Source organism: Stylophora pistillata, chromosome 3 (genome assembly GCF_964205215.1).
Source record: "Stylophora pistillata chromosome 3, jaStyPist1.2, whole genome shotgun sequence".
NCBI classification, from domain to species: domain Eukaryota; kingdom Metazoa; phylum Cnidaria; class Anthozoa; order Scleractinia; family Pocilloporidae; genus Stylophora; species Stylophora pistillata.
The window spans coordinates 37,025,965-37,040,126 of record NC_142521.1 but is presented as its reverse complement, the minus strand read 5'-3'; the positions used below and the strand labels follow the sequence as shown (position 1 = coordinate 37,040,126).

Genomic DNA, 14,162 nt, shown 5'->3' with positions numbered 1-14,162 from the left:
CGTTATCACCAAAGTTATCGTCAAAGTCATCGTCAAATTCATCATCATCATCATCATCATCTGACACTTTTCTGAACCTTATTCTTTTTTTTTCGGCTCAACTGTTGTAAGAAGTCGTTGGATGTATTCCCCCCATGAAAATTCCCACACCTATCACAAGAAAAAAAGGCAACAATATCAACCACAGCACCAATTATGTGTAACACTCAACTTGCATTTTCAAGCGAGATAAATAATTAAAGCAACTTGATTTCTCCCACGAATATCGAAATATCAGGCTTCCTTTGCTATGGCAGGAAACACCTGTTTCATTAACTCTGTGTAACACTCAACTTTCATTTTCACACCCAAGATAAACGTTTGACGAATTCAACTATATTTGTTCAGAAAGGGAGCAGTGAAAGAGACCATTCACTTTTGAATTCAAATAACTACAAATGACTAAAACTTTATTCTACAACAAGGGAAATGTTCTAAAATCTAAACAACAAACAACAATGGTCCATGGCGATTGACATAAGGTGAGGGTTTACAAACAAACACATGAATCAAGTAAAATACCGGTAAAAAATTTTTTAAAGGAAAGAAAACTGTCTGATATCTTGTAAATGGTTATATTTCCGTAAACAAAGTATTGCTAAATTATTCTCTTCCCGAGGGTAAATCAACTGTTTTCTCGCTGTAATGTTTTCTTTTAACTTTCCCAGAAGCAATCAGTTTTCCTTTTGATATAGCCGTACTATTCTGACAATACTGTATGTTTGAATCAAAAGCAAGACACTCATAATAATGATAGGAAAAAAAAAAAAAACCACTTTAAGGTGTACAATTGTGTTTCGCTTAGCTGACGCCTCCTAACCTACCTGAGCTACCCTCTTGAGCCTTTCGCTTCCTAACCTACCCTCCTATTATTTCATACTTCAGAAGTTTCTGGTTTGTTTAGTTTTGAAATTAGAAGGAAAATGCAAAATTTCCATATTCCTTGAAGGAAACAAAAAAGCTCACACTCTAAAGGAAACTATCCGCAACCGCCATCCGCATCTATCCGCCTTTTTCAGACACCCCGTGATATGGTTCTCTTTGCCGCAAGCCGGAAGTGTTGTTTGTCTCTTAATTCTCTTTCACATCCACATAGTCTTTTCACTGTGCACTTTACAGATGGCCCGAAAGAGTACCATGTACTGAAATACTGTTTAAAGCGATCCTTCAAAAAGAAAAAAATCAACAGCAACAAAAGAGCTCTTCTCGATATTCTAGAGACTGAAAATCATTCTTAAAATAATGCTACAATACAAACACTGCAAAATTGAAACAAATTGAACCAGTTCTACAATATTTTAAGTATACTTAAAACTCAAGTACTTTTTCTCTCTACGATAAAAGTCTTCTAATTTCCCCTTTTTTTTTTCTTGTTTTTTTTTAATGTCATTTAATGTATTATTTCTTCATTTCTGTAATATTCCAATTTATCTAAGTTAAAGTAGTAGAAAATTGACCCGTCTCGATTAGCATCTGCTATCTGCTGGTCAAGGAAATATTCTGTAGATATGAGAAGATAAAAAAAAGTATGAAGTGTGAACGAAGTATGAAGGCATTTTTGCGGACATTTTTGCGAGACAAGTAACGTAGATAGTCACGCAATTTGTTTCCAGATTGAATGGGAAACAGGCATAATTTTGTACAACTATTTCCAGTTTGGTTCCCATCAGGATATTCTTCTCTGTATGAAGTTCACTTCCACCTACTGTTGCTCTATGCGAGAGGGCCAATCGGTTAGTCCACAAAACATACATAAATGTCTGGACTACTGGACTATTCTATTGGGTAAATACATTAACTGGGGCCACGTCAGAGAATGGGAATCAAGCACTTTTACCCATCCGCTCGGATACCTGTCCAGTAATACAAAAACACTGCGGGGCCATCATAATAGTTTGATACCACAAGAAGCCGTGCGCGATTTACTGTAACTGTTTTTGAAATATATTGAACATCACTCATTGCTAACCGTCTTTTCGCTTGCTTTTTAGAAATGGTAGGGTAGGGGTCTGAGTCCCATTCAGGTCAATCTGCTGCGTTCCTAGGCGAGTTAAAGATGAATCATTTTCCAGGGGGGCATTCGCGTATCTCGAATTCCTTGTTACTCCCTCTGTAGAGTTTCTTTCGCACTATTTATGACATGAATTGTAGCCGAAAACTCTCTTTTAATTGGAAAAGACAAAATTTCCCTTATCGTCTGCCTACCGCGTTAGATTCGGATAAGTATTTCCATCGCGCCTCCATACTACTTCAGAATACCATCTCTTTTCTTCAACACACTCAAACGTTTCATCTCTCCTTTCCATATATTTATTAAACTTATTTCTCAAAAATATCATTTACAACACAAACCAACTATTTTGCAAAAGGAAGTCTATAATCAGCACACCACTCCAATGGGGCTTTCGAAGGTCAAGTAAACAATAAACCAATTAATGTACCAAATTGTGGATAGAAAAAAAAAGCTTAGAACTTTCGCTTAAGACTATGAAAGAGATACACGGTATCTTAATTTACACACAACAGTTTCCCGCCAGAGTACCCATCCAAAATTAATCGTGTATTTGTAGGTCAATCAGCCGGGAAAATCAAGCTTGTTTTCATTACATAATATGTTGTTGCACCAATAGTTTGTGGCTGAAATTTATTGAACAAATCTTCCCTCTAGAAGAAAACATCGACACCTTCAAAACCACAAAAATTCTACCATTTCCTTTCATGTGTAGTGTTGCTCTGCATTTTACATGCATAACTCATGAAATCTGCTTACATTTCTCACCTTCAAAGACTAGCAAAAACTAACGATAAAAACCGACGTTTCGGTGACATCATGACGCCATTTCTCACCTTTGACAGGTTTAAAAGTGAAAATGTGGGGTTCGTCTGGGACTGTAAACTTACTATCCTCTCGCTACTTAACAATAACCTTACATGAGTACAAAGTCCACAAAAGCCCTCAGAATTATCCACAATGCTTCTTTAAACGGATTTGACTTCGAATGTGAAGGAGAGAAAACTGCTAAAATTATTCTTATCGACCCGTCGCATGATAATCTAAGTTCTGATCGCAGATCATGATATTTATGAGTCACAGGTCGTCGCTATGGTTTGATTTACAACCACCATCGTCAGCGTCGCCATCATCGTCGTCATCATCATCATCATCATCTGGCTCATCTCTGAACCTTCCTCTGTTTGCTTTCAGCTCAGCCTCTGTAAGAAGTCGAGAAGGAAACGGTGGCAAATGAACCTCCTATCGCAGAAAAAAAGGCAACAACATCAGCCACAACACCAATTATGTGTAACACTCAACTTGCATTTTCACACAAAATAAATTTTTACAGCACATTACTTTTCTCCACGTACATCGGAACTCAAGATCTGTTTCGCAATGACATAGAAAGCTGTTTTGCTCTAACTTTCTGTAACATAAAGTGGGTTGCATAAGTTTCTCAAGAAGTGGAAGAGAACATTCACTTTTTTATTCAAATAGCTACAAGTGAGTTAGCTGGTGAAACTGTTTCAAAATAGCGAAATGTCCTCAGATACCCATTAAAAGAACAATGGTCCCTGATTATTAAACCTTTTGCAGTTCATTTCGAGAAAATACGCATTCATTTGTGTTAAAAGGCGAACAATTGTGTAAAATTACAATCATTAGAGACAAAAAACTGTCATTTGCGCGTAAACCAGATTCAATAACGACTTTTGCACTTTAATCAGCATTCAATAACAATTATGGGCATTCTTATGCATCATTCGTCAAACAAGAGGAAAGTACACTCTCATTTGCGGTAACCTTTAAGTCATTTACACCAACTTGAGAGTCGATAGAGACAATAAACAAAAAATATAGTACATGTAGCATTCATTTGCACTTTTGTCAAATTGTTTGCAATTCAATAGCATTCCTAAACAGCATTAGTATGAATAAGACAATTATTTATGCGCGTGTACAAAAATTGAGCGCTTTTTATTTTCAATATTCACACATCGAATTTCAATTGAAAAATACCTATTCCAAAATCATTTTGTTTTGAATTTCATTTTCCCATTCAATTATCTCTATTGAAAAATTTGGCAGATAGGTCTGCATAAAGCGGTACCACTGGGCACTTTTAGCCGCGGTCACAGCGTCGATGTTTCTGTGCAGAACAGTTGTTGTGTTCGATTCCCCTGCCTCTGGTCTCATCTCCGTTATCCATACGTCTTCGATTTTCCAGATCTGAGATGTCAGCCTCGACGCCGCTTTCAAACAGCTTGTTGCCTGCTCCACGATGGTTAGGAAACGACTGTAGGGAGGAAGCATTTTAAGCTCCGTGTTTGGGGCGGAACTGACCGGGTTTCGGTGGGCTGGTGCTCCGTCCTACACAAAGATCACCTCTTTCCCGAGATCTAGATTTGTCCTCGTCTGTGCCAAGAAGTTATCGGAACGCGCAGCATTCTTTCCGCCAACAGCTTCTGAGGAAAACACAAGTCCATCGATAGGTGGAATTGCCCTGTTTACGGTCAAGTTTCGTCCTCACAGGAAGGATGTTGTAGCCGCATTCGTCGACAAACACGCAGTGGCGCATTACGGCATGGTTCCTAAACCAAGTGGTGTAATCGACTCGCTTGTTCACCACATCAAGCCTGTTTCTGTCAGCAGGGAGAGGCCTTACAAGTTTCACTCGGATGAGCATCCCGTCTAATGTCCTTGCCACGGTGCAGTCATGGATCTCGGGTTTGAGTGGTAGTTTATCAGAGCAAGTGTGAATAAACAATTTTTGTTGATGATTTCCTCTAAGCAATCTCTTATCTTATCCACGAGCACCTTGTTTCTACCTCCTCGCGATCTCTCCTGGATCCTGGCCTCTCTGATGTAGCACGCCACAATGCCTCTTGCCGTTGATCGGTTCACTCGGAGTGAGTCCGCGACCACAAGATAATCTTCCTCCTCGTCCTCAAATCCTCTCACGATTCTCTCTCTGTGTTAGAGTAGTATTCGGTTTCTTCGAAGCGAATTAATCGGACGAACTCTACTGAATGTAGAAATCGGTGTTCAGTTGAAAATCGCCACTTGCTTATTGAATATAAAAACACTGAATTGTTTGTACAAGTGCATCAATAATTGTCTTATTCATCCTAATGCCGTCCATCAATGCTATTGAATTGCAAACAGTGTGATAAAAATGTCAATGAATGGTCAATGCACTATATTGTTTGTGTATTGTCTCCATTGACTATCAAGATGATGTAAATGACTTGAATTTAGCCCAATGGAAAGCATATTTTTCTCTTTTGTTTGACGAATGACGCATAGGAATGCCCATAATTGTTATTGAATGCTGATTAAAATGCAAAAATCATTATTGAATTTGGTTTACGCGCAAATGACGGTTTTTTATCTCTAATGATTGTATTTTCACCCACTTGTTCGCCTTTTAACGCAAATGAATGCGTATTCTCCCGTAAGGAAGAGCAAAAGGTGTAAAAACCACGTGAAGTTTAATACTATTTTTTTTAAGTCAGTGTTTTTCTCAAGATGAAGATAAAAACTGTCTAACGTCTTCGAAACTGTTGCTTTATCTCCACATTGGCCAAATGATCCCCTACCCGCTGGTAAATCAATGATTTAATAACTTTCTAGACTACTATTAGTCTCTCCTTTTGGGCGTAGTTCCGCGGGAAAAAATTACTACGAGCGCGCCACAGGGAACTCTTGAGGTGACGCTGATGGGCCGCAGGAGTTTCATGAGTGAAGCACCTCACAATTTTTTCAAAAAATTCCTCGGCGTGTGCCCGATTGAAGTTAAAAAATAATATCTTTTAAGATTTATGCGAGACCAAGCAGAAACAAACACAAGCGATTGAAAGTTTAACAACTTCATTATCAACACTGTTGATTTTTCTTGAAAAATGAGCTTAAATGATGCGGGAGACCAATGGGCCCTGTGATCGTTTGACAGAGTTAAAAAACATGAGCAGTGAAACCAAAGAAAGAATCCAACTGATAAATAATAATAAGGAAACCATTTAAGATCGAGTAAATCATAGCACAGAACTGAGTTTGACTAGTGGTCATCTGTTGCGGGTCGCGCCTTTTAAAGTGTATATGACAATTTTTTTCCGCTAATTCCGGTCGTTAATAATGTAAGAAAAACGACTGTAAAGTTTTTAGATCTTGAAAATACTTTGAAATCCCTTTTTTTTCGTTCAAAATGCGCGCAACTTTCATGTTGAAATTGTCCCACAGATCGCGCGGCCAAAATGACGTCACTGTGTTTGATAAACATACTTTCTGAAGAATCCAGTCTCACTACTTTCCGAATCGCTAGACATAACCAAATGAAACAGTGCGGGTCGAAAATAAGCGTTAAATCACTCACACATAAGAAGCCCCGAGCAAGAGAAATTAGGAGGCGCCTGCGTGACAGCGATGTTATCAAACACTGTGACATAACCAGCGCAGTTTCTCGGGACACTTTTATATGGAAATTGGCGGTATTTCGGCCGCCAAAAAATTATCCAAATTATTTTTTTCGCATTATCGAAATATTTTTCATTTATTACATATATCAAGAAAGGAAAATACTTGAAAAATAAGATATGTCATATACACTCTAATAATATTTGTTTTGTTCTTCTGTTTGTTTGTTAGCGGGGCGCTCTCTAGATGTTTCTTTTTGATGATCCGGTGTTATCGCTGTAATGTTTTTCTAAACTTTCCGTTTCGCCTAAACGGTAAGAACTTCTAAGAAACATACTATGAAAGCTGCATTTGGATTTCACACAAAGACACAAACGCTCTTTGTTTAGTCTTTTGTAATCAGTCTTCAATCCAAAGCATGTTTGGGTTGAAGAATTTATAGTCTCGTCAAATAATCAAACCAAAATAAAATCATCCCACAAAAACAACAGAAGCCCAAAAACTTCAAAATCAAACTCTTGATTACCCAAAGAAATTTTGTCAGAGAAAAATTCTCACGATTCATCTTTTTTTCTCTCTCTCGTGTTAGGCGTAGAAAAATAAAAAAGTCTTTTTTTATTGGATTACACAATTACTGGTTAACCAGTAGTTTCCATCGTGGTCCTTGCAAACAAATGAAACAAGTGTCTAAATTCAACATAACATTAAGAAAACATCTTTAAGAACCCCAACTGGCCGGAGGCAAACCAGTTGGCTATTTTTAAGCGTGGCCAAGCATCTGAACTCGGGGCTACCAGGAAACAAGTCCAGTGGTCAGAGTGGGACTCGAACCCGGGAGCGGCGAATTACGAGTCTGACACTCTAACCACTCGGCCACACTGCAGAAGATTTCTCTCTCAATTTAACGTCAAAACAAAGGCCAGTCAAATGAACTCACAAAGTTTATCAAAATTATCACCAAGCCTTGTTCCATAAGGACAACTTCATTTTCTATACTGAAAACTACTGACAGAAAATATGTAGTTTCGAAGTTTTCAACGCTAAATTTGTTTCTTTCTTATTTCAATTTCAAACATATTTTTCCGCACACCATATCCAAACAAGCAACGATGTAACGGAAACATGGAAAGCAGCGTGAGGTTTACACAGGATCCGTTTCTGGATTATTTAATGGACGATTGCAAGGCCAAGTTGAGACAGACACTTCCGAAATTCACTCAAGAAAAATTCATCATTTGCAATGTTGTACTTTGATTTTTCAAAACAAAATAGGGTTATCATGGAGACACAGGAGACCGGGGGGGCTCTACGAGCAACTGACAGAATTACTAACTGAGCAAAGAATCCAAAGAAGGAAAGAATCCAACTGATAAATAAGTACAAGGAAACTATTTAAGTCACAGTAACTTCCAACACCGTGCCAGTTTCTTTCAGGATGTTAATCGCTGACACCTTCAACTTTTGGTGAATTATTTCCTATCATCGGTAAAAATCTTCAAGACGTGAAGATATGACAATAGAATCAACGTGACTTTCACTTTTAAAAAAACGGATTCGGATTTTAAAAAGGAAAAATCCCTTTTGTTTGGTTATTTATATTTTTTGAGGTTCACGCTTCCTGATAGCAAAAGTGAATGACTGCCCACAAAGAATGTAGGGAACAACTTCATTGAATTCAAAGCATGTCTGGGTTGAACAATCCTTTCTCGTTAAATAATCAAACTCAAACAAAAGCATTCCACAATAACTAATGAAGCCGAACAATTTCAAAATTCAAAATTGGGCAGGAGTTTGGTCAAAGAAAAATTCTCACAACTCTTCTTTTTTTCTCGCTCTCATGTAAGGCGCCATCACACAAGCAAAGCAAGGACCAATCCAATGAACTCCCAAAGTTTTTAAAAATTGTGTAATAAGAAAATATCAAGTCATTTCGAAGTCACTAAATTTAATCTTCACCATTTTTTTTTTCTTCAAATCATCTTGAAACAAGCAATGCATGAGCCATAAAAGTACCTAGCATGGGTTGGTTACGGTCTCGATCTACAACATTGGCTCCTGGCGTCGCAAAACAGAAAAAGAAAATTCTGAAAACAATTACTGTTGCTAAAGACTGTATTCTTTCTCATGAAAAATAATCTGATTAATTGAGTCCAAAGCAACTTACTGGAAGAGCATCTAAACAAAAATTAGATACATAACTGAGTGAAACAACAAAAAGACACTTACATGGTAATTGGTTGACACAATAATGTTTCTCTCATTTATTGCTGTACACAACTCTTCAAATTCTCTCCTTGTCATCTGAACACCTTTTGGGTACAGGTCCTTCAGCTTGGGAACACTGCTGAGATGTTGGACCAGATCTCTGACCCCGCAGCCAAGTGGATTGTTAAAAGAGATTCAGCTCTGGCACATACTTTAGTGCACGGGCCAGTGCTGATGCTTCATCTTCACCCATATTTCAGGCTCTTAGCCAGTTCAATAATCCTGTGACCCAGGGCATTGTCTTTTATATCCAGTTCTTCTAACTTGTTTAAGTACTTTAATGAGGCAGCCAGTGCCGCACATTCCTTTTCTCCCATTTGTACAATCCACAACACTAATTTCGTCAACTGTGGCACTTGATGAAGATTCTCAGCCAAATGACTCAAACTGCTGTGTAAAGGGATGAAGGACAAGTCGAGCTCACGCAAATTTGGAGAATGGTGCAGTGACTCAGCGATAAAAGCAGCACGCTTTGCTGTTATCTTGATTTCAAGGGTTAAACCGTGGAGATTATCAGTCAAAAATAAGTCCGTTAGTCCAGCTCTCAATCAATTTATCTTTAAAGGCTTCTTTCTCCTCCTCCTTCACCCATTGACCTTCAAAGGCAGCTTTCCTCCAATTTCTTATTCTAACTTCTCGTGGAGCTGTTAATAAAGGCAACACGTTCTTCAACAGAACAGCAGCCTTAACTGTGTTGACAGTGATGTCAACCTCTCTCACCAGTGACAAACAAAGGTTCTCAGTCAAAGGAAGTGCAATGTTGTTGTTTTCATTATTTACCAAATTATCCACAGGTGGCTGAGAAGAGCTAACCGGCGCTGATATCAATTCAGGAAGCAATCCAGAAAGAAAGACCTCATCTTTTAATTCAGTTAGATAGACAAAGTTTCTCCCCCCGGATCTCTTGAGGAAAAAGTTCCTATCGAGTAAATCCGCGTACCTTTTTTACATCTTTACTTTCTCTGGAGGACGTTAAAACGACCGCGTTCAAGTCAAACATTATTGATAGCACATCATCGCAAAAATGTTTAGTCGCCTTCCACTCTACAAAAAATAAATAGTTTGGGAAACTGGTGATATATTTGAAGAAGTGTTCCACAGCAGTAGTAGAGGTGTTTTTGTTCCCTAGTATCACAACACGGTTAACACATGAGAGAAATGCAGAATACACGGCTGTTCTGTCTGAGGCTGGACACAAAAACAAACAATCGACACAGAGTAAAATGAGATCGTGTTGTTCAGAAGACAAGTCATAGATAGAAGGCGTCTTAGTGAAGTTATAAGTTGTGAGGCATTCTTTCTCTCCGAGATACTGTAGATGATGAAAAACAATCCCGGTAGCTTCTGATGACAACTCACAAACAAATTTTATAACTTCAGCCATCTTCCTTGATTTTTCGCACGTATCCATTTCTGACAGGCAGGTAAAAGTTTCCCTGTTCTTCGCCGTCAGTTCTTCAACGATGAACCGGGCGGCGAGAAACTCCTGGACGGACTTATGAAGAAAATAGACGATCCTCTCACGGTTCAAAGCGGAAAGTTTGCAAACTTGAAAAAAACCGACAGCAGTTAGCTTCTCGAACAGGTCACTATGAGCAAATTTGCTGAGGTCAAAATGAAGACAGTCCTCCAGAAGAGCATCAAAAGCAAGTTTTCCTATTTTGGAAAGTTCCTCTTGATAGTCATCTATGCTTTTACCTCTTGTATCTTCGTCTGACTCTTTTGAAGCCATGTGATCCAACAGAGTCTGAATAAATCCTGCGCAAATGCACGCACGAGATGTGGGTAACTGATGCTTTTTCTCTTTCCAAAGGAGACATAACATCAACAACAAAAGCGGAATTTCTGCCATCTCTTCAAGGTTCTGCTTCTTCAGGTAGTAAAGTAACCTTTCAACGTCCATCTCATCAGCAAGAATCTTTCTTGCCAACTGTTGCTTTTGTTCCCTGCTATCCAGCCCGTTGATTTCAAACTGAGCATGACTTTGTATTCTAAGCTCATCCTCTTCCACTGGCCGTGTTGTGATCATTACACAACAGTCTCTCAGTTGACTGCCTCTCCAAATCTGGTGAACTGGGGATGACTTTCCACCGCTGTATTCGTCATATCCGTCCAATATGAGCAGCACTTTCTCCTGGTTCTGACGGACATATTCATACAAGTTATTGAATGCTTTTGGGTCATCAGCAGACAACAGTTCAGCGGCTTTTAACATGGCGCATAGATCCGGAATATTACAAACGTCTCGCAACTTGATTAAAAGTAAAAGAGAAAACTTTCTGAGGATCTTATTTTTGCCATTTGCCCAGTCCACAGCTAGTTTTTGAGTAAAGGTAGACTTTCCTATTCCAGGTCTTCCATACACAAGAATTCGTCTACGGATAGAACGCTCTTTGTCACCTTTAAATACTTCGCTACAATCTTTAAGCCTTGTTTTCGTAATCGTGTGAGGTTCTCTGTTGTCTTGTAAGAGTGTTAACTGTACGTAGATTTTGTTAATGTGTACCGTGTTGTCAGGGTCCCACGGAGTTATTTTTACTTGACACATGGTTCTGCTGTAAAACTCTCGCAGTTGTTTCTGGCACCATTCCAAAAATTGCATTGCAGTGGGATCTGTAGACAAAAAAAAAAAAAAACTTCCTAAACTTCTGGTAACTCTAAAATTGAAGAGAACATAATAATTTCTAGACTAGGGTTTTTCATCATTTTGGAGGCTACATTTTTCCCAACTCTAACTTGTAACTTCAGTAAAGCTAAGTACTCTTCAAATCCGTAGGTAAATAGAACGAATCATATTGTCATTAGTCATATAATTCTATATTTCCTTTTATCTGGGCATTACGGTCTCCCCCTTCATCCCTTCATCTGGGCATTATCCTCTTCCCCTCCCCCCCCCCCCCCCGCGGTCTTCGATCCTCCCGTGAAAATGAGGAGTGTGGGCTCATTTCATAAACAGCGGCGGATAATGCCCTATGGTGAGCCCATTGTTCCGGTACGCGAGAATGAATCAATACAAAATCTAATAAGGAAAACACTATTTTGATCTTTGGCAAGTGATATGATTTACTGTGCAACTTTATTGTTAGAAAAAAAATTAGGGAAAACCTTAAATCTTATAGAAACTGTGCAATCCTTGAAGCCTCCTCTCTGAGACTCAGAAGCTGAATGCAGATTCTAAAAGTTATAAACTGTAGTCCTATGCGATAAGTACCTTTCAGCTTCGAGCGCTTTTTGTCCTGGTTCAGTGACTCGCTTGATGACTTCCTCTTTCCACCTGGCAAAAAATAAGTAAAGTAATTAAGCACGAGAGACAGTTCAATTGTACATGTACAATTATGCAGAAGGCATGAAGGCAGAAAGCATGAATTAACCCAATTTTCTTACACGATCTGCCAAGAGGAAGTCAGCGAGAAACACACCAACTTCGGAGCAGACACATATAGCATGAATGACAGCTTAAAGTCAAAAGTATTATGTTCTGTGTGTATAACTTTAGTTATTTAGCTTCATATAAAATAGAATTATTAATATTGTCATTTATCATATTATTCTACTTTTCTATTGATCTGAGCACTACACTATTTTATTCTTTGACTCCATTTGCACCGCATTCTCCAGTATAGTCTTAGATTCTCCCGTGAAAATGAGGAGTGCGGGCTCATTTCACGAACAGGGCGGGTAATTGATCTGATGGTGAGCTTAATGTTCCGGTACACGAAAATGAATGAATTAATGCAAAATCTAATAAGGATTATACTGACTTTAATCTGTGCAAAGTGGTATGGTTCACTGCAAAACTTTATCTTTAGAAAACAAAATCATGGAAAACGTTAAACCTTATAGAAACTGTGCAATCCTTGAATTCTGAAGTCCCTGCAATAAAAAAAGTACCTTTCAACTTTGAGCGCTTTTTGTCCTTGTCCTTGTCCATTGACCCGCTTAGTGACTTCCTCTTTCCACCTTGTAAAAATAAGTACAGTAACTAAACAAGTTGTCCATCAGTTAAAATATCTTTAAGAAAACAAAACCAAATAGAAAGAGTTTACAAAGCCATATAGCATTTGGGACCGACGGAATATGCCATCACAAGCGATTTAAACTACTGATATTTGAACACTGAGTCCTAACCTTGACTGGAAAGCTCTATTATTAAATCAGTGTCGCTGTAGAGGTTATACAAATGCAGAACTGGGAGGAATTTAACACGTGGGTGATTCTCCTTACCTCTGCCCGAAAAAATTCAACATTTTTAAATGCTGAAGTTTAACTGCAGTCTGTTAAAACTTATAAAACTGCAGCCTATGCTATAGTTGGGCTAAAAGACTCTTCATTCAAATGTATACCTGCTATTTTGTCAGACGAGGCCTGTGACTGATGGGAAGACTGGGCACTAGAAGAGGGTGGCTGTACCGGAGCGTCTTTACTCGGTGCTGAAAGTTGTCTGTCAGTTGAATTATCTTCAAGAACAGAAAACCAAACAGACAGCAGTTAGACAGCCTCATGAGGTTAGGAAAAGAACATGGCACTACATTTAGTTCAAACCACCATGATTCTAAAACTGTGTCCTAACCTTGCTTGCTAAGCTATTTGCTCAAACAAATGTGGGTGGAAGATTTCTACAAATGCAAATTTACGTAAGTGAGGAATTGGTGCCATGCGTTTAATCCCTTCTACCTCTGCCTAGATATTCAACATTTTCCGTACACTTAAGGAGAAGCACCATGCTGTAATTGGGCCAAAATGACTGCTCTTGGAAGTCTTAACGGACATACTGTCTTATGCCATCAATGATAGTTTGGTTTCATCAACTGAGTTGATAATGTAAAATAGCCACCGTAAAGAGTTTTGAGAGTTCGCCCTTCGTGTGACTGCACAGACAAATGTGGATGGTGTGTGGTTTATATCATGGGGGTACAGTAGGGGAGCTAAAAACGCAGGAGATTCTACATGTAAATGTCTACATGATTCTACAGTTGAATTATGGGTCAGAGGTCTTCTTTCCAGGGGAAAAAATTTTTTTCAAAAAGTTTAAAAGCATTCCACCATCAATCTTGAGCAGATTCAAAACCCGCATGGATAATAACCCGCACGGATAATAACCCGCACGGATAATAACCCGCACGGATAATAACCAGCACGGATAATAACCCGCACGGATAATAACCCGCACGGATAATAACCCGCACGGATAATAACCCGCACGGATAATAACCCGCACGGATAATAACCCGCACGGATAATAACCCGCACGGATAATAACCCGCACGGATAATAACCCGCACGGATAATAACCCGCACGGATAATAACCCGCACGGATAATAACCCGCACGGATAATAACCCGCACAGATAATTTAGAGCTCCTGTATAATGAGTTGACGCAAACGCCATTATTTCATTTGTCAGCTTTTTCTAACTCAGCACGGAACATCTATTAACAAAGCAAGTGA

At 38.8% G+C, this 14,162-nt stretch overlaps 2 protein-coding genes and 1 long non-coding RNA gene across 5 annotated transcripts in view; all 3 read right to left on the bottom strand.

Moving 5' to 3' along the window:
• The window catches only part of LOC148735919 (NLR family CARD domain-containing protein 4-like), a 72,825-nt gene that overhangs the window by 30,545 nt on the left and 28,118 nt on the right, over nt 1-14,162 (bottom strand). The window contains exon 2 of one of the 3 annotated variants that reach the window (XM_088753362.1): nt 13,057-13,170. The exons of the other annotated variants lie outside the window; for them this stretch is intronic. Within the exon in view, the coding sequence (XP_088609488.1) occupies nt 13,057-13,170 (114 nt within the window). The remainder of the gene's footprint in view (nt 1-13,056; nt 13,171-14,162) is intronic. 3 annotated transcript variants of the gene reach the window in all.
• On the bottom strand, nt 2,334-8,826 carry LOC148735924 (uncharacterized). Its single transcript, XR_015999131.1, has 2 exons — nt 8,675-8,826; nt 2,334-3,292 (listed from the first exon to the last, which is right to left on the bottom strand). It is a non-coding gene; the product is annotated as an uncharacterized LOC148735924 (long non-coding RNA).
• Nucleotides 8,899-12,657, bottom strand: LOC148735923 (NLR family CARD domain-containing protein 4-like). Its single transcript, XM_088755721.1, has 4 exons — nt 12,605-12,657; nt 11,925-11,987; nt 9,654-11,326; nt 8,899-9,195 (listed from the first exon to the last, which is right to left on the bottom strand). The coding sequence occupies exons 1-4, from the start codon at nt 12,642-12,644 to the stop codon at nt 8,899-8,901; spliced, it is 2,073 nt and encodes a 690-aa protein (XP_088611847.1). The 5' UTR covers nt 12,645-12,657.